At 36.8% G+C, this 21683-nt stretch overlaps 1 protein-coding gene across 13 annotated transcripts in view; it reads left to right on the top strand.

Moving 5' to 3' along the window:
• Positions 1-14951, top strand: part of LOC121319764 (kinesin-like protein KIF21A) — a 52650-nt gene extending 37699 nt beyond the window's left edge. For 7 of the 13 annotated variants that reach the window (XM_041257561.1, XM_041257556.1, XM_041257557.1 and 4 more), the window contains 10 exons: positions 1212-1331; positions 2551-2679; positions 3566-3604; positions 3880-4013; positions 6422-6596; positions 6796-6960; positions 7422-7539; positions 8039-8209; positions 9563-9762; positions 13700-14951. In XM_041257561.1, the coding sequence (XP_041113495.1) occupies positions 1212-1331; positions 2551-2679; positions 3566-3604; positions 3880-4013; positions 6422-6596; positions 6796-6960; positions 7422-7539; positions 8039-8209; positions 9563-9762; positions 13700-13793 (1345 nt within the window). In that variant the 3' untranslated portion in view covers positions 13794-14951. The remainder of the gene's footprint in view (positions 1-1211; positions 1332-2550; positions 2680-3565; positions 3605-3879; positions 4014-6421; positions 6597-6795; positions 6961-7421; positions 7540-8038; positions 8210-9562; positions 9763-13699) is intronic. The other 6 variants (XM_041257562.1, XM_041257558.1, XM_041257566.1 and 3 more) reach the window with 3 other exon arrangements.
• Positions 14952-21683: the final 6732 nt, after the last annotated feature.

Below are 21683 nucleotides of genomic sequence, written 5' to 3'. Positions count from 1 at the left end.
CCTGCCTAACAAATGAAGTCTCGATGGCTTTTTAACACGTTGTTACAAATTATTTCTGATTTATAGTTAGTTGAAAAAAAAAAAAGAAAGTTAGCATATGCTACTGAGAAAGGTTGCTTATTTGCATTTAGCATCCGTAAATGTTATTTTCTTTAGACATTACTGCACAATAACATTTAAAAAAACAGAATAAAAACATATTATGGTGGGGAAATGCACAGTTCAGTGCTCCCCTTTATAATCTATTGTAGGGAGCCATAGTTATGAGACCAGGCTATTTGTGTTATGCCTTATACTGAGTGGCACTGTGGGGCGAAAGGGACCCATGACCATGTTGCATTGTAACTGGTTTGTGGTATTATGGTCTGCTTTTTAAAGCGGCAACATTGTATTGAGTATGGGTTCTTACAAATGGACAGTAAAAAAATTCATAAAATGACCTCATGATTCTTTCCTGGTACAGGTACTGCATTTACTCTTGCCTGGCTGCATGCGCTTATTGCCTGAACTTCTGGTGGTAGCTTTATTACTTTGAAACAAGATACTAGGCTTACTGACTAACACTGAATATCATTACCCACTTGAGTGCTTTAATGTTGCTCAGTAAATTGGCACAGCAGCTTCTTGCTTAAAAACAATGATGGTGTTGGTTAAATTAAAAGAAATATTGAAAAGTTAAAATGTTACTGGACCATAAAGAAAAATCAAGCCTGGCGAAGATCAGTCAATGTGATTTGGGACAAAGTAATAACAGGTAACTATATTTTTTAAACATGCATGCCTGCTGATCCACTTTGAAAGATGTTGAGAGACTAAGGTTTTCTGTGTAAAGCCACTCAGGTTTATTCAGGTTACAGAACAGGAGTTTGTCAAACACAAAATAAACGCTTTCAAACCCCTAACAGAACAAATGGCTGCCTTTCACAGGTGAAATATGGTTATCCACCATGTGGGGTGCCTGCAGCGGGAACATATAACTTAGCTATGTCTGTATTAAACTTTATTCAATTTACCGTTTTAATACATCATCTGAGGGACCACCCTAACAAGCTACAAGAAAATTGACTGTACTGCGCTTGAACACTCAGCTCTATTTACATTTCAAACATGTGACAGGGACACAAACTTTCTGCAAATTGTTATTTGGTGATTTTGAATTTGTTATTTACTTTGTACAATAAAATTGCTTTTTTAATGAAATATTTCATTAGTTCCAGACAGTCTTTGACAACAGAGAAGAGAGCCCTTGAGCCATCACCTTTGACCAGAAGAAAAATCTATGACAAGGGGCAATTAGCAGTGGACAAAACCAAGAGCAAGGAAACAAAACTGTAAGAAGTACACTTGAGCATATCAGTGACTAACCCACAGCCAGTTTAGTCTTTTCCATAAATTACCTGTAGTTTGTGGCAACTAATGGAAACAAAAGCGCTTTGCATGAATTTGATTTCCCAATTGCCAAATCATACAGTGAATGTACTACATTCAGTTAGAAACTTAAAACTGTAGGTATTCTGTATCACATGTCGATTGGAAAGAAAAAAAGAACGCAGAACATTTGAAAGTGCATTCATTGTCTGATTTTACTGCTTCTTCTAATCACGTTTGATTCCTTGTCTGATTTGATTGCTTCTTCTAATCACGTTTGATTCCTTGTCTGATTTTACTGCCTATTCTAATCACGTTTGATTCATTGTCTGATTTTACTGCTTCTTCTAATCACGTTTGATTTTTGTTTATACCTGCAAGCCCCTGTTCACTTGATGCAAATGAAAGTACACAAAAATCCATCGTAAAAATGCTTTTCTTTTATAAAATAAAAAATGAAATAATTTTTCTTTTACCTGTGGCTGCATTGGTTTGAATCCGGCTGAGGATAAAAGGAGGAAGAGTTGGTAGTTTCAGCTTTGTTACAGTATTACTGAACCACCAGATAAACCCACCACCCATTTGAAGGCAGTGTGAAAAAGACATGTAGTGATTTTTATGGGCCTGGAGAGAGAACTTCTGATGCTGTGCATCCTTCGCTTTTCATGAACATCACCGACATCGTCGCCACACAATCCAAAAACTCTGCAACTAACCTTGGCAAACTAACACCCTACTTACTCATGACGGATCATTAAAAAAAAGGTTTTGCTACTATATCCTCAGTAATTAGGCAAAACTTGGGCAAACCATGTATTATTTCACATTTTCAAATCAAAATTGACTGTTGTAGATTTGTGTGTTTTTTGTCTTCAGTCAAAAGTAAATTAAGTGAATATCATGGTAAACGGTGATTTTAAAATAAATACATAATACAGTGAAGTATAATCCGGAGAGCTTGTGCCCTTTGAGTCACCAGCTACGTATCTTACAGATTTCTTCTTATAATAACCACCTGTGAATCCAGTTGATACTTCAGAAGCAACAGCATGTGGGAAGTGTTTGTTCCTATGCAAATGTACGCCGTTGTTACTTTATAAAAGGAAGCCTACAGTATGTGGAGACAATGCGTAACTTGTTGCTCTGAAAATCCAAATGAAAGTGCAGTTAATTATGTTGCAGCTCTGATTCAGGAACCTCAGAAGCCAGTTCGTCACCCCCTTCCTCTCCTCCAAGCCGACCATGTAATGTAAAGAATGTTTTTAGTCGCCTTACTGTTGCTCAGAGGAGGTCAGCAGCTCAACAGAATAAGTAAGAGAATGTTATTAATATTTAAACCGTAACCTCAGTGAAACATTTATATCAATATGTAAGGGAATCAAACGGCCTGCATTTCATTTTTATCTTGCTTGCATAATGTGTTCTCTTATTATGCTGTAAATCTAAGTCTGTCCTTTTGCTACCCTCTTCTTACTCCAGTTATACCAATAGCCTGTAATACATACAATGAATAAAAACCAACCAGAACCCTTCACTCCTCACTTTATTTTCTGTATTCAAGAGAAAAAAAGATGTGACATGATCACACTTGTAACCACAAAAAATCACATTTTATAGCCATTGAAAGCCATCTTAACCTGTCGGTGTTTTACATATACAAGATCATATTCATAAACTATTGGTGAATGTATTAAACTTCTTTGCATTTTCTAGATTGCTAATGCTTTCTGATTAATTTTTCTTGTATACAGCATGTGATGTGTAAAGATAAAATGTTGTTTGCTTTTTGTTGATCCTTTTTTTCTGTCAATTTCATTCCACTCATTTACTTGTCTTTTTTCTGTGTGCTTTAGGTTTCAAGCCCCTTAATTAAACTTCCAAAAAAGTGCTATGTCTCTTAACGCTTGCAGTTCTTAACATACCGAGCTAGTTTGAAAAAGTAATAAAGTACTCCACTTTAATGTGTGCCTATTATCTGTAGTGTTGAGTATGAAATTAGTGACCTCATTTTTGAATAGCGCCATTCAACCAGCAAAACAAACCAATCTTTTTTTATTATTCAATTTTTTATTTTTAAACGGACATCTTAATATTTTGCTTTCATCATGGTTTGTTGAATTATACATGACACATTACGCCAGTTTGTTTGGTGGGTTCTTCCTTTTCCCCTCTCAATCGCACTGCTATTTTATTGTAGGTCCGATGAAAATGATTCCTCTCTGTCCGAGGTACACAGGTACTTTTGTTTTTTCTTTTCTTTTCTGGCCATTCTTTGCTGTTTGTGTGCTTGTACCTTTATATTTCCCAGTGTGTGACAATTATTTGCTGCATGTGGCTAGTGGGCTGTAATGTACTGTGTTTCTTGATGCGTCCAGCAGTTTTAGTGACACCTACACTCAGCATGCAGATGCAGTTTAATGCACAGATAACATCTAAAGAGCTTAAGTGAGTTCCATGTTTCAATGATTCCTGCATATTCTGTAATGTGTGTGATCTTGTTTTTATCGTTAGGGGTGTAATTAGTCCATTCCCTGCTTCAAAAACCAGGAGTACCCCTCTGCAATGTATCCATGTAGCTGAAGGACACACGAAAGCCGTTCTCTGTGTAGATTCAACAGATGATCTCCTTTTTACTGGGTCCAAAGGTGAGAGAACTGCTAACGTGTGGGGGAATGTTTTGAAGCAGTTATTCAACTTCAAAAAACGTTTTGTTGTCAAGGGAAAAGTCTTGTGGGTACACACAAGTCTTGTGGAATGTGGGTACACTTAGAAATTCCCTGAATCGGCAATTGTCATGGATTGGCTTATTGGCGTCGTCAGGCCAGGAAGGAGAATAGACACAGACAGCACTGGGGTAGGAATGCGCTGGTGCGCAGATTTAATAATAAATAAACAAAAGGTTTTAACAAAACGAAACCCTCAAATTAAACGGCAATAGACAAACAAGCAGAACCAGCACTGGTAGAAATTCTTATTCTCGTCTTATTTCTGTCCTATTCACGACTCCTTTTCCATCTCTGAACATACTAACTCTGTTCAGTCAAAGCTGCATCTTTGTGTGTTGTGGTCGAGGGATGCTCTGGCTATTGATTACACAGTTTATCCCTCGACCGCATTTGGCACAGGTTTTCTCATATGCCTGGTCAACAGCCAGTTTGTCAGTAATCACTTGCTGTTGATCAGGGATTCTCACGATTTTATCTGGCTGAGGCATGTCAACCCCATCCAGGCAATAAAACAATGTTTTTCTAAATAAACACAAAACATTATATTTAAATAATAATATTACATATACAAAATAACACAAAACATAAAGTATGCACAGTGACAGGGTGTACCCCGTCACAGCAATGTATGTCTTCATGTGATTCACCATACATAAGAACATAAGAAGGTTTACAAACGAGAGGAGGCCATTCGGCCCATCTTGCTCTTTTGGTTGTTAGTAGCTTATTGATCCCAGACTCTCATCAAGCAGCTTCTTGAAGGATCCCAGAGTGTCAGCTTCAGCAACATTACTGGGGAGTTGATTCCAGACCCTCACAATTCTCTGTGTAAAAAAGTGCCTCCTATTTTCTGTTCTGAATGCCCCTTTGTCTAATCTCCATTTGTGACCCCTGGTCCTTGTTTCTTTTTTCAGGTCGAAAAAGTCCCTTGGGTCGACATTGTCAATACCTTTTAGAATTTTGAATGCTTGAATTAGGTCGCCGCGTAGTCTTCTTTGTTCAAGACTGAATAGATTCAATTCTTTTAGCCTGTCTGCATATGACATGCCTTTTAAACCCGGAATAATTCTGGTCGCTCTTCTTTGCACTCTTTCTAGAGCAGCAATATCCTTTTTGTAATGAGGTGACCAGAACTGAACACAATATTCAAGATGAGGTCTTACTAATGCATTGTACAGTTTTAACATTACTACCCTTGATTTAAATTCAACACTTTTCACAATGTATCCGAGCATCTTGTTAGCCTTTTTTATAGCTTCCCCACATTGTCTAGATGAAGACATTTCAACAAAAACTCCTAGGTCTTTTTCATAGATCCCTTCTTCAATTTCAGTATCTCCCATATGATATTTATAATGCACATTTTTATTTCCTGCGTGCAGTACCTTACACTTTTCTCTATTAAATGTAATTTGCCATGTGTCTCCCCAGTTCTGAATCTTGTCTAGATCATTTTGAATGACCTTTGCTGCTGCAACAGTGTTTGCCACTCCTTCTATTTTTGTGTCATCTGCAAATTTAACAAGTTTGCTTACTATACCAGGATCTAAATCATTAATGTAGATTAGGAATAGCAGAGGACCTAATACTGATCCCTGTGGTACTCCACTGGTTACCTCACTCCATTGTGAGGTTTCTCCACTAATCAGTACTTTCTGTTTTCTACATGTTAACCACTCCCTAATCCATGTACATGTGTTTCCTTGAATCCCAACTGCGTTCAGTTTGAGAATTAATCTTTTATGCGGGACTTTGTCAAAAGCTTTCTGGAAATCTAAATAAACCATGTCATATGCTTTGCAATTATCCATTATCGATGTTGCATCCTCAAAAAAAAAATCGAGCAGGTTAGTTAGACACGATCTCCCTTTGCTAAAATATCTACTATGTATGAGCTGGGTGAGAGCTGTGAGCCACTATTCAGTAATAATGTTAGGAGAGCAGAAGGATGTCTGAATTTACAAGTGGCATGAAAGTGGCGGCAGTGCAACTGGCTCATCCCTGGAACCAGGTTGACCAGCGTGTTTATCAGGGGGTCTCATAGGTGCTCCCAGGATGCTCTTACACACTATTAAAGATGATTATACCTCTGTTATTATATTTGGGACAACACTCCTGTAATACGTTGAGTTTTGTAATAAAAGGATAAAAAACTAGACAAAATAATTAGTAAAGTAGACAGGACTAGAATGGTCTAGAATGGTCAGGAGTAGAATGACTTCCTCATTTTGATAGTTTTAGCTTGACAAACTACTAGAACAGTGATGTCACTGATATTGCTTGATGTGCGCATGTTGGCCTCATTGTTCATGTTTCTTTCTCTCCAGATCGCACTTGTAAAGTTTGGAATTTAGTGACTGGACAAGAAATAATGTCTCTTGGAGGCCACCCTAACAATGTGGTATCTGTGAAATACTGCTCCAGCCTGGTCTTCACAGTCTCCACATCTTATGTTAAGGTGTGGGATATAAGAGACTCTGCTAAATGTATACGGACTCTAACGTAAGTGTCGGCTTTAAACTGTCTGATTTTACTAAGCTTCTAATTGAAATACAGTACTGAAACATGCAACTGATTTCCTCCAATATAAAATGGTAGATGGGCCTTTAAGAGAGCACATATTGGGCAGTAAAGAGCTCACCAGGGGGGTTGGTCCTGGTTTGGCTTCTTAAAGCTGGTTATAGTCTGCATGTTCCTCTAGTTCTTCAGGCCAGGTGACACCCGGAGATGCTTGTTCGGCCAGCACTCACAGGACTGTTACAATTCCTGCTGGAGAAAATCAGATCAATCAAATTGCACTGAACCCAACTGGCACTTTCCTGTATGCCTCCGCAGGAAATGCAGTGAGAATGTGGGATCTCAAGAGGTGAGGCAACAAAAAAATAAAGGCATTTTATTACACAGTCTTTTTAAAACAAATGCAAAGTAAATTAAACAAACTGTAAGTTTTTAAAGATCGAGGGGATTTGTTTTGAGAGAGTGGAATTTAGAAAGTAATAAAATGGTTTCAACGGTAAACTATAAGGAACAGTAATTTAACAGCTCCTCCCTGCAACTAAATTTTTGATGTTTTTGTTCTACTGTTACAATTAATGGGTCAGTTGAAGCCATCTGCGCAGGCACAAGAATTACTACCTTGAAATTAAATTAAATCGGTATAGATCAGGAATTGCATGTGTCAAAAGTATCACAACCCTCTGTCTTCGTGGTAACTAGGATGCACAATAAGCAAATTTAATCAATTGTCCTCCATAACTACTTTTAAAGGACAAGTGCATACTGAAGAGCTGATCTGAGTCACTTTTCGATGTTTTCCTTGTCCCTTAGGTTTCTGTCTACAGGCAAACTGACTGGTCATATTGGACCTGTCATGTGTCTTACTGTTGACCAGACCGGGAATGGACAGGATTTAATCATTACTGGGTCAAAAGATCATTACATAAAGGTATGAGAAAAATAACACTGGAAATCAATTACATAGCTGAGAATTGTGTAGACCTCCTCAAACTATAAGTGTAATGTGAGTAAATTGATTCGTACAGGCAAGACTTTTTGTATCAAATGGTTATGAGGAAGCACAAAACGTCTAATCATTAAACTACCACTTTTTTGAAACTTGGGTCACTGTGGCACTAGGCTATCCAATTTGACTCCTAGATCAGATGGTGAATTGCATATATATATAATTTTTTATGTGTTTTTATTTATCAGCAATAGATTGCTTACAATGTTGTTTTCATGTGTGTCCTGGGAGCAGTACAAGCTATGTAGTCAAGTCAACATAATACATTTTACAGTAAGTAGACAGTAAACCGCTTCTTGTCTCACATGTTATATCTGTTTTAAACGGCTCCTTTCAGTCTAAATACATGAACTGTTGACTTCTGATGGGAACGGGCATTCAGGAAAGGGTAATAATGACAAAACTGTTTTCTCTGTTCCAGATGTTTGATGTAACAGAAGGGGCTCTGGGGACAGTCAGCCCAACACACAACTTTGAGCCCCCACATTACGATGGTATTGAGTCTCTGGTGATTCAGGGAGACAGCCTCTTCAGTGGCTCCAGAGACAATGGCATTAAGAAATGGGACCTTTCTCGCAAAGACCTCCTCCAGGTTAGAGGGCTACAATGTAGAACTTCTTGAAGTGTTAAATGCTAGGCTTTTCGCATGTTGATAAATGTGTGTAAGGTCATACGTGTCTTTAACGGAAACATACAAATACTACCTTTTAAAATACATCTCAATCTAAAAGTATACTGTAACACAGTACAGAAAATAATTTGATTTCACTCTCGTGGTTTACAGTTGCAGAGTACTTTCAAGACTTATTGGCTTAATTCTTTAAAAAGCTGAGTCTCCTCCACACATTTATGCATTGTTCAATTCAAGTCAGAATTTTGGTGGTCTGGCTTCAGTAACAGGATTACAGAGTAGATTTTGTACGCCGTTGTGATAGGGTTGGCCGATGTGGTGATGTCAGGCCAGAATGCAGGAACAAAAACAGACCGGTAACTGCGGTGCAAAAAGGCGCTGCATTTATTTAAACACAGAGGAATAAAATATTTAAACAAAAACAACACTGCCCACAGAGCGAAATAAGAGTTAAACAAAACAAAATCGCAAACACAAAATCTAATAAGAAATCTTAAATTGGGCAGTAGCCTGCACTGATCCTACTTTGTTTTGTTCTTTCATTTTTTTTTGGTTTTCTCTCTCGCTCCCGTTCCTCCTCTCGAACAACCACATTAAAACTCCATACTCTCCCCACCTTACAGAGAGAGCTGCAGGCTTTTTAACAGGTGACCATCTCCCAATTTTAGCAACAAATTAACCACTTAATTAATTCGGAAGATAGCCACCTTCTGCACAAGGTTTTCAAGTGGATGGGGCTTCCCATCTACGCTGTAAAACAAAACAAACTACGGCTTCTCGTCGTCCTATATATTTTTAAATAAATACAAAAACGAACCAAAACAATAACGTGGCGAACGGCACCTCGCTCGTCCTCCACGTACAAAACAAACAGCTGCAGGCGGAGGGTACCCCGTTCTACATTAAACACAAAATCAAAACCAAACAAATACATGTAATGGCAGGACTTTTCCCTGCCCTCTTTTCCATGCACAGGATCCTCGCCCTGTTACAGCCTTGTTTGTATTTTATATTCCAAGAGTCCTTGTCCCTGCTCAGCATGTGCTAATTGATTACCAGAAGCACAACAGTGTATGTGTGTGAAAAAATGAATTTATGTGGTCATAATCCAATACAATTATAAGTGTTATGCCCACCACTGTCGGTATGTTTTACTTTTTGCAAATGTTTGTGCAAAAATGTTTGCAGTAATGTTTAGCAGTTAATATTGAAAACAGAAGTAGTCTAAAAGCTGTTGTCACGTCCAGTTAGGACACTTCTGTATGATTAATCTAATTGATAGAGTCTGTTCTTAACTAGTATTTATTTTTCCAGCAAGTTCCAAACGCCCACAGAGACTGGGTCTGTGCTTTGGGAGTTGTGCCTGGCTGCCCTGCTCTTCTAAGTGGCTGTAGAGGAGGTGTCCTCAAGCTGTGGCATGTGGACACGTTTTCACCACTGGGGGAAATGAAGGGGCACGACAGTCCTATAAATGCTATCTCCACCAACTCCAGCAACATATTTACAGCATCAGAGTGAGTATTTGTCAGTAATTAAGAGACTAATTGCAGGTAGTAAAATACTACGTATTTTATTAAAAGACACACATTTGAGTGTCTTCAATATCGTTGAGTGGATGAAACAGCAACAGAAAAAAAACAGGAATTGATGAGGCAAATTGTGACAAAGTAGAATCACTTTAATTACTTCCACTTTTCACACCATGGTAAAAATTAAATAAATACATAAAATAAAAATAAAAAACAGTGTGTACTTCCCTGACATGGAGTGATATCGATTCTTCAAAATGCACATGGCACATTTATGTTCTGGTGTTTAAGAACATAAGAACATAAGAAAGTTTACAAACGAGAGGAGGCCATTTGGCCCATCTTGCTCGTTTGGTTGTTAGTAGCTTATTGATCCCAAAATCTCATCAAGCAGCTTCTTGAAGGATCCCAGGGTGTCAGCTTCAACAACATTACTGGGGAGTTGATTCCAGACCCTCACAATTCTCTGTGTAAAAAAGTGTCTCCTATTTTCTGTTCTGAATGCCCCTTTTTCTAAACTCCATTTGTGACCCCTGGTCCTTGTTTCTTTTTTCAGGCTGAAAAAGTCCCTTGTGTCGACACTGTCAATACCTTTTAGAATTTTGAATGCTTGAATTAGGTCGCCACGTAGTCTTCTTTGTTCAAGACTGAACAGATTCAATTCTTTTAGCCTGTCTGCATATGACATGCCTTTTAAGCCCGGAATAATTCTGGTCGCTCTTCTTTGCACTCTTTCTAGAACAGCAATATCTTTTTTATAGCGAGGTGACCAGAACTGCACACAATATTCAAGATGAGGTCTTACTAATGCATTGTACAGTTTTAACATTACTTCCCTTGATTTAAATTCAACACTTTTCACAATGTATCCGAGCATCTTGTTAGCCTTTTTTATAGCTTCCCCACATTGTCTAGATGAAGACATTTCTGAGTCAACAAAAACTCCTAGGTCTTTTTCATAGATTCCTTCTCCAATTTCAATATCTCCCATATGATATTTATAATGTACATTTTTATTTCCTGCGTGCAGTACCTTACACTTTTCTCTATTAAATGTCATTTGCCATGTGTCTGCCCAGTTCTGAATCTTGTCTAGATCATTTTGAATGACCTTTGCTGCTGCAACAGTGTTTGCCACTCCTCCTACTTTTGTGTCGTCTGCAAATTTAACAAGTTTGCTTACTATACCAGAATCTAAATCATTAATGTAGATTAGGAATAGCAGAGGACCTAATACTGATCCCTGTGGTACACCGCTGGTTACCACACTCCATTCTGAGGTTTTTCCTCTAATCAGTACTTTCTGTTTTCTACATGTTAACCACTCCCTAATCCATGTACATGTGTTTCCTTGAATCCCAACTGCGTTCAGTTTGAGAATTAATCTTTTGTGCGGGACTTTGTCAAAAGCTTTCTGGAAATCTAAATAAACCATGTCATATGCTTTGCAATTATCCATTATGGATGTTGCATCCTCAAAAAAATCAAGCAAGTTAGTTAGGCACGATCTCCCTTTCCTAAAACCATGTTGACTGTCTCCCAGTACCCTGTTACCATATAGGTAATTTTCCATTTTGGATCTTATTATAGTTTCCATAAGTTTGCATATAATAGAAGTCAGGCTTACTGGTCTGTAGTTACCTGGTTCAGTTTTGTTTCCCTTTTTGTGGATCGGTATTACGTTTGCAATTTTCCAGTCTGTCGGTACCACCCCTGTGTCAAGAGACTGCTGCATGATCTTGGTTAGCGGTTTGTAAATTACTTCTTTCATTTCTTTGAGTACTACTGGGAGGATCTCATCCGGCCCAGGGGATTTGTTTATTTTAAGAGCTCCTAGTCCCTTTAACACTTCTGCCTCAGTTATGCTAAAGTTATTTAAAACTGGATAGGAACTGGATGACATGTGGGGCATGTTGTCAGTATCTTCCTTTGTAAAAACTTGTGAAAAGTAATCATTTAACATATTTGCTATTTTTTTTTCTTCATCTACGATTTTGCCATTTGTATCTCTTAAACATTTAATCTTCTCTTTGAATGTTCTCTTGCTGTTGTAATATTGGAAAAACATTTTGGAATTGGTTTTAGCTCCCTTAGCAATGTTCATTTCTATTTCTCTCTTGGCCTTTCTAACTTCCTTTTTGACTTGCGTTTGCAGTTCTGTGTACTCTTTCTGCGTACTTTCTTTTTGGTCCTTTTTTAATGCTCTGTAAAGTGCCTTTTTTCGCTGAATATTTTTTTTAATTGATCTATTAAACCATTTTGGCAATTTAGTTTTACATTTAGATTTGTCTACTTTAGGGATATAATTGTTTTGCGCCTCTAGTACTACATTTTTGAAGAACAACCATCCTTCTTCTGTGGGTGTTTTCTCTATTTTACTCCAATCTACTTCTGTTAGTCTCTGTTTCATACCTTCATAGTTTGCTTTTCTAAAATTGTAAACCTTAGCTTTAATCTTTACTTTTGGGGATTTAAAAAACACTTCAAATGAGACCATGTTGTGGTCTGAGTTTGCCAGTGGTTCTCTGACCTCTGTTTTAGTTATTCTATCTTCGTTATTTGAAAAGACTAAATCAAGGCATGCCTCCCCTCTAGTGGGTGCCTTCACAAATTGTGTTAGGAAGCAGTCATTTGTCATTTCCACCATTTCTATTTCATCCTTCGCGCTACCCACCGGGTTTTCCCATTTTATTTGGGGGAAGTTGAAATCCCCCATTAGTATGGCTTCTCCTTTGCTACACACCTTTCTAATGTCATTGTATAACAGATTATTGTGCTCACCGTCTGAATCTGGCGGTCTATAGCATGCTCCTATTATTATGCCTTTTGAATTTTTGTCCGTTATTCTGACCCATATTGATTCGGTTTTATTTTCTTTGTCCAGGTTTAACACCTGGGCTTCAAGACTGTTTCTTATGTATAGCGCTACCCCTCCTCCTCTTCTGTCCTGCCTGTCTTTCCTATACAGTGTATACCCACAAATATTATATTCGTCCCCATCACTCTCAGATAACCATGTTTCTGTAACACCTATCACATCATAGTTACCTGTTAGTGCAGTAGCTTCAAGTTCTAGAATTTTGTTTCTGATACTTCTAGCATTTAGATAAATACATTTAATGGTTGTCTTACCTGAGTTGTTGTTCTTGTTTTGATGCGGTCTCCCTTCTGTTTTTTTGTTGATTTCTCCCCCCTTCCTTTCTAGTTTAAATGCTTCCGAACCTGCTCGAGGATCTTTTCTCTGAGTAGACTGGTTCCCTTGTTATTTAAATGCAGTCCATCCCGTCTATACAGATAGTCCTCGTTGTAGAATGTGGTCCAATGATCAAGATAGGTGAAGCCTATTAGCACCATAACCAAATAAAAAATAACAGCAGATAACAATGATAATCTAGCAGCAGTTTCCTCATCAACCTATTCATACAAAGATTTAATTTAAGATGGTAAATGGCTTATTCCTGATCATGAGTTTGAATGCAATAATAATAATAATAAGCACCTAAATGCAAGCATCTCAAAGCGCTGTACAGTTTAGAACATTAACACTAAAAACAACAAAACAAAATATAAACAACAAATAGACAGCATATAGTTAAAAATAAAACAAATTATAAAATAAAACATTGCACAGTGTCATAAGCCTAACCGTGATGAAATGCCTGTGCATAGAGATGCCTTTTTAGTTGTTTTTTAAAAGCATCAACAGTATTAGCGTCCTTGATCACATTAGCGCATAACAGCAGAAAGCCCTGTCACCCATAGAACGAGGGTGAGCCTTTGGAATCCTTAACAGACCCGAATTCGCAGAGTGTAGGTTGCGCGTGGGAATGCACCTCGTTAACAAACCAGACATGTCGTTTTGGGCCATTGAGCCATTTTAAGTTAATAACATTATTAAATCAATCCTGTTAATGTTTTGCAGTGATCATACAGTGAAAATATGGCGAGCACGAGGCAGTCTCGATGGACAGGCTTCTGATGCTACAGACGCAACCGATGAAGTCGGCATCAACTAAACTGGAAAGACCTGAGGATACTGTGAAAGGCATGCTGCACTATATGCACTTTTCTGTGAGACAGTGAGGAATCTGATAACTGGAATGAAGACACCTGAATCTCCTCTGCTTACTGAATAAGGGTTATTGTTCTTCAATGCTGTACATCAAGGAATCTGTATTCAATTAAAAAAAAACCTTTCTTCCTCCAGCTTCCCAACACTGTTAGACAGTAGTTTCTGTGTGCAGACTAAATGGTTGTAACTATGGCAGACCACTATAAGTAGTACTAGCTTTTGGCATTTACAGCAATCAATAATGCTCTAGCAATTTAGATGAAAGGAAATGCTTACTCAGCATATCTGCACTGAAATCAGACCTTTCGGAATCCATGACTGTCTTATCCTTAAGCTGGTCTTCACTGGAGGAAAAATAAGTCATGTGGTTTTCAGAAGTCTGGTTAAAAAGAGGTTATAGTCAAATGTATTACTGGGAACAGCTTAATGTCAAGTGAAATATCCTTATAGTGGCTATTTCTCAGCAAATAAACAAAGAGCTCTGAAATCTGTAAGATGTGCTTTTGTGTTTGAAAATGATGGGTGACCAAAGTGTGTAAAACTGTTTTAGTCCTCAGCAGGCTACTAATCCGTTACATTCCAGTACTTGATCCACTGGAGTTAATAGCATACAACTCTAGCAGAATTTTTGCTTATGTATTTTATTGTCTTACAAATGTGCTGTTAATTCATAACAACCCGTCTAAATGTCAGATTTGTCAATATTACTTTAACTATTTTTTATTTTTGTTTATTTGATTTTAATACTATCTTGAATGCAATCTTGAATTTTTTTTTTGTTTACAAACTGGACAAGAACTGTACCTGGAATTAGATATAAGCTGTATATAGATTTTAGTGTAAAGAGAAGAAATATTACACTATGCCTGCGAGAATGTTGACATGCTGTAGACAGTAGATAATGACTTTGGAAGGTAATATTCAGCTGCTCAAGTTTACCCAGTTTTGATTTTACCACGTTGATAAGCTTTATGTATATAAGAATGTTGTTGTTGTGTTTTTTGTTTTTTTTTCTGAATTTTAGCGGCAGTCAAAAAAAAAAAAAAAAACTAGCAACATTTGTTTTGCCATATTCATTGTGAAATAAATGTTATCTGTTAAAGCCTAACATTTCTGTGTTGCTTATTGGAGTCAATGAGGAGTGACACATTTTGTAATGATAACCTACATTTTGAGAATAGCTATGATCAAATTATTATTATATTTTTTTAACTGTCTGAAATTTCGAATATGGCTTATCTCCATTTTAGTTCTGACTATATATACTTTATATTAAGGTTAGTCTATTGGAGGAGGTTACATTATAGGGCGAGTCAGTCATCCATACATTAAAAACGGAATTTGCTAAAATAATTCCAAGCATCCTACCAAATGTCATTGACCAGCATAAGTGTTCAAGAAGAAATCTTAATTCAAGCATACTACATTGATGTGTTTCCATTTAAAAACTTCTCATTTGCCATAAATCAAATAGGGGCTTATTTACAGTACACATTGACCCCATACTAAATTCGGTTGGTAAAAAGTTGTTTTTCACGACTGGAATATTGGATCATAAATAAAAAGTGTATTAATTGGTGTAACACAAAATAAGTCATTATTGCCAGTTAAAACAGGTCTGACTAATGAGCTGGTAAACTGCCCCTGAACAAACATAAATGGGTTGGTATTTTTATCTACATTATCTTCTTTATAATATTGAAGGTAATAACGTCTTGCTATGTTCAGAAAGGTTAGCACGTAGAGCACAAAATGAAATTGATTTAAATCTAGTGGTGAGTAACGGATGTTTTGAACTGCTGAGTTCTTTAGGTCACAACAGTCTTAATTAGCAGCTAAATTACCTGCTGTGTTTGGAGAGGCCAAGACATTCTGCAATTCACTGCTTCGTTACTTGTCTGCCTCAGGTCTATTCAAAACATGTTTCTACTAATGGACCAACATCTGAAATGTTTTCTGAATCAAATGCTTATGTTACAACATACTGTATGATCTATCTATCACTGATGTTGATGGTTATATGATCACATGACCATTCACCACAGTGTGGACTACTACAGCTAAGCGGTTCTTCATTGTATGAACACTGACAATATACAGTTATAACAGACTAAGGTACAGAGGAGAGAGGACACATTTTCATATAATCACGGTGATTCAAATCTCACTGTCATCTGTATGCTGCATTCATACCAAATGATTTATAGGAATTGTCTAAAGAGCTCTGATTAGTGGTCTTTTCTACACCATGTCCTATAGACTAACAGGGATTGTCTCAAGAAACAAAAATAGCTTGATCATAAAATGAAGTTAAGACACAGCAGAACTTGGTTTGAACACTGTAGCACAACACATTGAGAGTATCAGAATCTGGAGTGAATCACATGGAGACCCCTTTCCAGCCATCCATAAGTACAGAAGCATCAAACTGAATATCTAACTGTGCAGTTGTGATAAAACCTGGTAAGGATTCTTAAAATTATTTAATATATCTAAAGCACTGTACCTAAGGTGTGGCCCTCGTAATCTCTGTAGGAAATCTGCAGTCTAGAAATAAAGGAACTTTATGATTCAATGACAAACGTTTCAACTTTATTTGAAGCATTTGTGACCTACTGTACATAATAATAATAATAACAATAATAATATGTTGTATAGCGCCTTAAATTAAAAGAAATCCCTAAGTGCTTTCCATTTTTAAAAATACATAAATATGCATAAAACAATACAATTAAAACTATGCAGCGTAGTAAGCCAATGTATAAAAATGAGTCTTGAGGTGCGATTTAAACAGACTCTGAGTCCCTGATAGGCCTTGGAAGGGAGTTCCAGAGGCGAGGGGCCACAGAGCAAAAGGCACAATCTCTCATAGTTTGTAATTTTGTTCTTGGCATGGAAAGGAGATCATTTTTTAGCTGACTGCAAGTTACGTTGGGAAATGTAGCAGCAAAGCCGATCCTTGATGTAAGATGGACCCAGGCTATTCAAGGCCTCAAAGGTCAGCAGCAAGATCTTAAAGTTGGTTCTATATTTAATTGGTAAGCACAAGAGATGCTAAAACTGGTGTTATGTGGTCATGCTTTCTTTTTCTTCTGAAAACTCGAGCAGCAGAATTTTGAATGTATTGCAACCTATTAAGAACATTACAAATAAGGCATGACAGCAGTCAATTCTCAATGAAATGAAGGCATATATCAGACATTGACAAAGATGATCTAAGGCCAGCGATGTTTCATAGATGAAAACAGATATTTCTAACATGGGTCTCAAAAGACAACTTAGAGTCATGACCATAGACCATAGAAGGCACAGTATTAGGTAAGATTCAATGATTGTGAAACTGTGAAAAACTTACTTTTAATGCTTGGGAATAAAAATGATTATAGCAAGGCCTCCCACAAAATAGTTGTATATTGAAAATGTTAGCATTGAATTAGAATCTGGAGCAACAGGGAAAGATAGTGATTTGTTAAAGCTAATAATAGCTCAATGAAAAATGAAAACAAACTAAAAGTGTTTTATTAGAGCAACAAATAATTTGATTGTATTTACTGTGCGTTAAATCACTGGTGTTTGTTTATAGGTTTCTTGCAGGATGGATACTAGTGTTTAAGCTTTTTACATATAACTAAGATAAAGTACATGTTATGTACCCCAAACAATTTAATGGAAACCCACTAAAATGGCTTGTCTCTGTTTTAGTCCCAGTTCCTTACAGTTTGTTCAAACAGTAAACAGGCTACATTCTTAATACTGCCACTAGATGGCAATGTTGTGCCATTTGTAACATTCCACATAATTAGCAAGTTGGCCCTTATGGGAAACATCCATATTTCCTTCCAATAAAATACAGTAAAACCTTGATTATCTTAACTTTGATTTTACAAACACCTAATCTTAGCAGATCCCTGGACCCTGGTAACCTTGTCATGTTGTGTGCAATGCTTTTGTGCCCCATAATGGAAAATGTGTGCGCCACCAGCAAACTATCTCTTGTATTCACTGTAACGGTACAATATTGTATGTAATATATTTTAAATGTACAAAAGGTTCATATTGTAATGAGTGTGGTGTATTTTTTGATAATGTCAGATTAACAGTTAAACTAATAAATAGATTTCACCAATGCTCAATTGTACCAGTTAGCTCAGACAATAGAAGCATTACTGTAAGGTGTGTTCTCACTGCAACTAATAGCACTGTGGCAATATTCAGCTATTAGCTGGTGTTCTGTAAAAAGCACATTGGATGTGGAGCTCTTTGATGGTGGATTGAGATATGTCTTGTCAGTGTGATCACTAAACTATAAATGGATTGGGAATGACTGGATCTGTGTGCTTGTGTGTGCTTGTGTGTGGTTTTGGGAGAACTGTTATTGTCCAAATGTTTTTCTTTCTACTGTATTAGAACTTTCACTAAAATATGTATTATTTTCATTACAACGTATTGTAATTCAAAAAGCCAGTAAAAATAACGAACTGTACATGTAGAGAGAAAACTGAAACTATGAAAATGAAAACTCTTTCCCTTAAATGGGAATCATACTCCTATTGTCTGTACCTATATAGTATAACACAATGCTTTTTATAAAACATTTGACTGTAAGATAGTAGAAATACTATAGGAAACTAACACAATTCATTAGACCTTTGATAAATCCTCCTGGTCAAATTCTTTGTCTACGTTTCGGTTAGAAGTTTTCATTATGATCTTGATAAAGACGTGTAGTCAATATATTTCTCTTAGGATTCTACATATCTTAAAATTGATTGCTTCATAGTTTATGTTATTTTCACTGCAGGACCCCAGAGCTATAAAGCTTTGAATGGAGTTCTCTTAACATCAGACAGAGCTTTGGCACTGACAGCACACTTAAGAATTATGTAGGTGCCAATCTGTAAGTGGTTTGGGGAAATTTAATTTCCAGTACTTTTGTTTCCGTTACTTTAAACAGCCTAAAAAGTATTTTGTTTGTTTGTTTGTTTGTTTGTTTGTTTGTTTTATGGTCAAAATTCTAAAATCTGAAAGTGCCCTGTATAAACAACATTTCATATTTCCTGTAGATATAAACACAATCAGTTTTCCAGTTGAGTTGTTTAAAGCATATATACCTGGTTCAGATCATTCCGAAATAGGTACCTGCAATCATTGTCCAGCATCAAGTCCATATTCAAGTCTGTTTCATGCAAAAGTGTTTTAAAATGTTACTTTCCGTCTAATTAAAGTCTGGTTAACAAATCAGAGAGCTTTCCAGCAGGGCCCAGGTGCAGCAGTCAGTAAATGTCCCAGTCCATTAATATATGGGTCCCTTAAAAAAAAAAAAAAAAAATCCATTCACATATGAGTACAGCAATCAATCAGCACAAAAAAAAAGATTCTGGAATTGAAACATTGCCATACATTTTCTAACGTTTAAACTGTAATCAAGACTGCTATCTGTGGCATGATGGGAAAGACTCTTATGAGGGTGGCTCAAGATAAAACGCAACAACAAGCTGGTGGTTAGCTACTTCAAATATCGTTTGAATGCCATATTTTCCTTATTATACATCTCATCTTTGAAGTAATAACAGTAACACAGCAGGTCTAATTTGATGGATCTTTCACCACCACCCTACACATAATAAACCCGCTGACATCATTCCACTGCATTTTTTTAATTGTCGTGAACTGAATAGCGTTAAAGGTTGGCAGCATTTAAACCCGCCACTGCTTAGATCCTCACTGAGCCTTCGCATCAACACAAAACTATTTTCAGATCCTTAAAACTTCCCATACTGTAGATAAAACTGAAACTCACAACTAAGCAACAAGGAAACTAATTAAGAAATGCCTTTAGGCAGGATTTTAACAGTGAAACAAAATGTGGCAGGGAATTCCTAAGACTAAAAGGCAAAAGTAAGCTGTGTGTAACCTTGAATGCAACAAGGTTAAAATCAAACAGGACTGTCTGTGTTTCTTTATACTGTACAGTAGGGGAAAACAACAGTAATGTCAGGCGACAATGTAACAAAAAGGATACTTGATGCTTCTAAATGATATCTTCACAACAAGCTCTAGTGACAATCGACACTTTAAGTCAATGTCCTGTGTCTATACAATAATTTAAATGGATTTGTGTTTATTTCAATGGATAACCTTGGGTGGACCTGTCATATATCTCAATTATAGTTCCACATAGAGAACATAGAATCTTTAAACTCCTAGTGGGAGATAAACAATTACAACTGCGAGTTCATTTCATTCATTAAATATGTTTGTAAACCTAGTCTACATTTAACTAACTTGTAAGGGCTGTATTGGTTCTTGGATCTTGCAGTGGAGTTTCTCCCCATGGGGAAAGGAAAGACTGAGTGATCCCCTGGTGTTGCTGTCAGACTGCATACTGTAGCTATATTCTAACCAGACACTGTGACTTTGATTGACAGCTCTCCCTGCATGTTCTCGCTTTGTTTGAAAGATAGAACCTAGGGTGTGGGGAAAGGTTACAATCTGCCAATGAAGTGCAAAACAAATTCTAGTCCTCCTCAGAAATAAACCTTGAATAGGAATTGTACTTTATAAATACAGACCAATTACCATTTTCAGCATCCTTGTAAGAGGAAACAATTAAACACCATTGCAGGTTCTGATATTTTTTTCATTCAGTAAATACAGTACATATTGAAACATTTTTTTATTCTTGTTTTTTGTATCTGGTATTTTCTGGAATTCAATATTTTTTGGGAAGAATACAACGTTATGTGTTAACATGTTAGATTATTAAAAGATTACCCTTCTAGCACCCCTTCTAGCTATAGGGGTCTCCTTAGAGTATTCATATGATCATTATTATTAGAGACCTTACAATACTGCATTTAGTGCAAGAGTATACGATTTCCTCCAATATGCCCCATTTACCAAATCTACATCAAAATTAAAAGTTCAAAATTCATGGACATATGTGTGTCTGGATGGATGAAGCAAATATTTACAGTATCTGCACCTCATTGTGAAGCTGTGGTAGAAAGGTCAGAAATCCTGCAGCTAAAATTATCTTTCAAAACTGGTAAGCAAACAATACAGAGCTCACAGAAGCAACAGATTACCCAGGAACAGTGTTATACTTACCTCTACTGACACTTTTACTGATACCTGTTTGTGTTTCTGTTTCAAATAAAATGCCCATTATATGTGTATTTTATATCCCATTACAGATTATTAAAAAAAGATATTATGGATAGCGTTCAATGCCACCTCATTTATCTACCACTCAAGAGTAGTCTTTGTGGGTGTTACCATTTAATGCGAGGGATAAAACTCAATTTACCTTTGGTAAGCATCTTATATTAAATTATTAACATGTACTTTGCCGACTATTATATGAGGCAAATGCAGTTACAAATTGACAATGCAGTTACAGCATTTGTTAAATGAAGCTGAAGCTTTGTGAATGGACTGCATGTGAGAGATGAGGGAGAATGACACTATGGGACCAGCAGGGACCATGCAACCCTTTCATATCTCTCGAGGGCATCTCTGGCCTTCCCTCACCCCCTGCCTTACCTCACCCCCTGCCATTCAGATCAGACCCTCTCTCGAGCTTGAACTGCCAATTGTGCCAAACAGTGAGATGATTTTAAGTCTAGATTATGACCAACGGTTTGAGAGTCCTTGCATACACGTTTTCTCTGCATTAACATCAATGTTTTATGTGTTACATTATACATTGACTACATGCCAAAAGTTTATAACAATGCAAGTCATTAACAGTAAAACATTTTAATAGGATCTTTGCATATATCCACTGGCAGGTATATACACTTGCATTTTTACATAATGGATATCCAATTGT

This window comes from Polyodon spathula, chromosome 8 (assembly GCF_017654505.1).
Source record: "Polyodon spathula isolate WHYD16114869_AA chromosome 8, ASM1765450v1, whole genome shotgun sequence".
Classification (NCBI taxonomy): domain Eukaryota; kingdom Metazoa; phylum Chordata; class Actinopteri; order Acipenseriformes; family Polyodontidae; genus Polyodon; species Polyodon spathula.
Note: the sequence above shows the minus strand (reverse complement) of the source record. Positions and strands in the feature narration are given on the sequence as shown.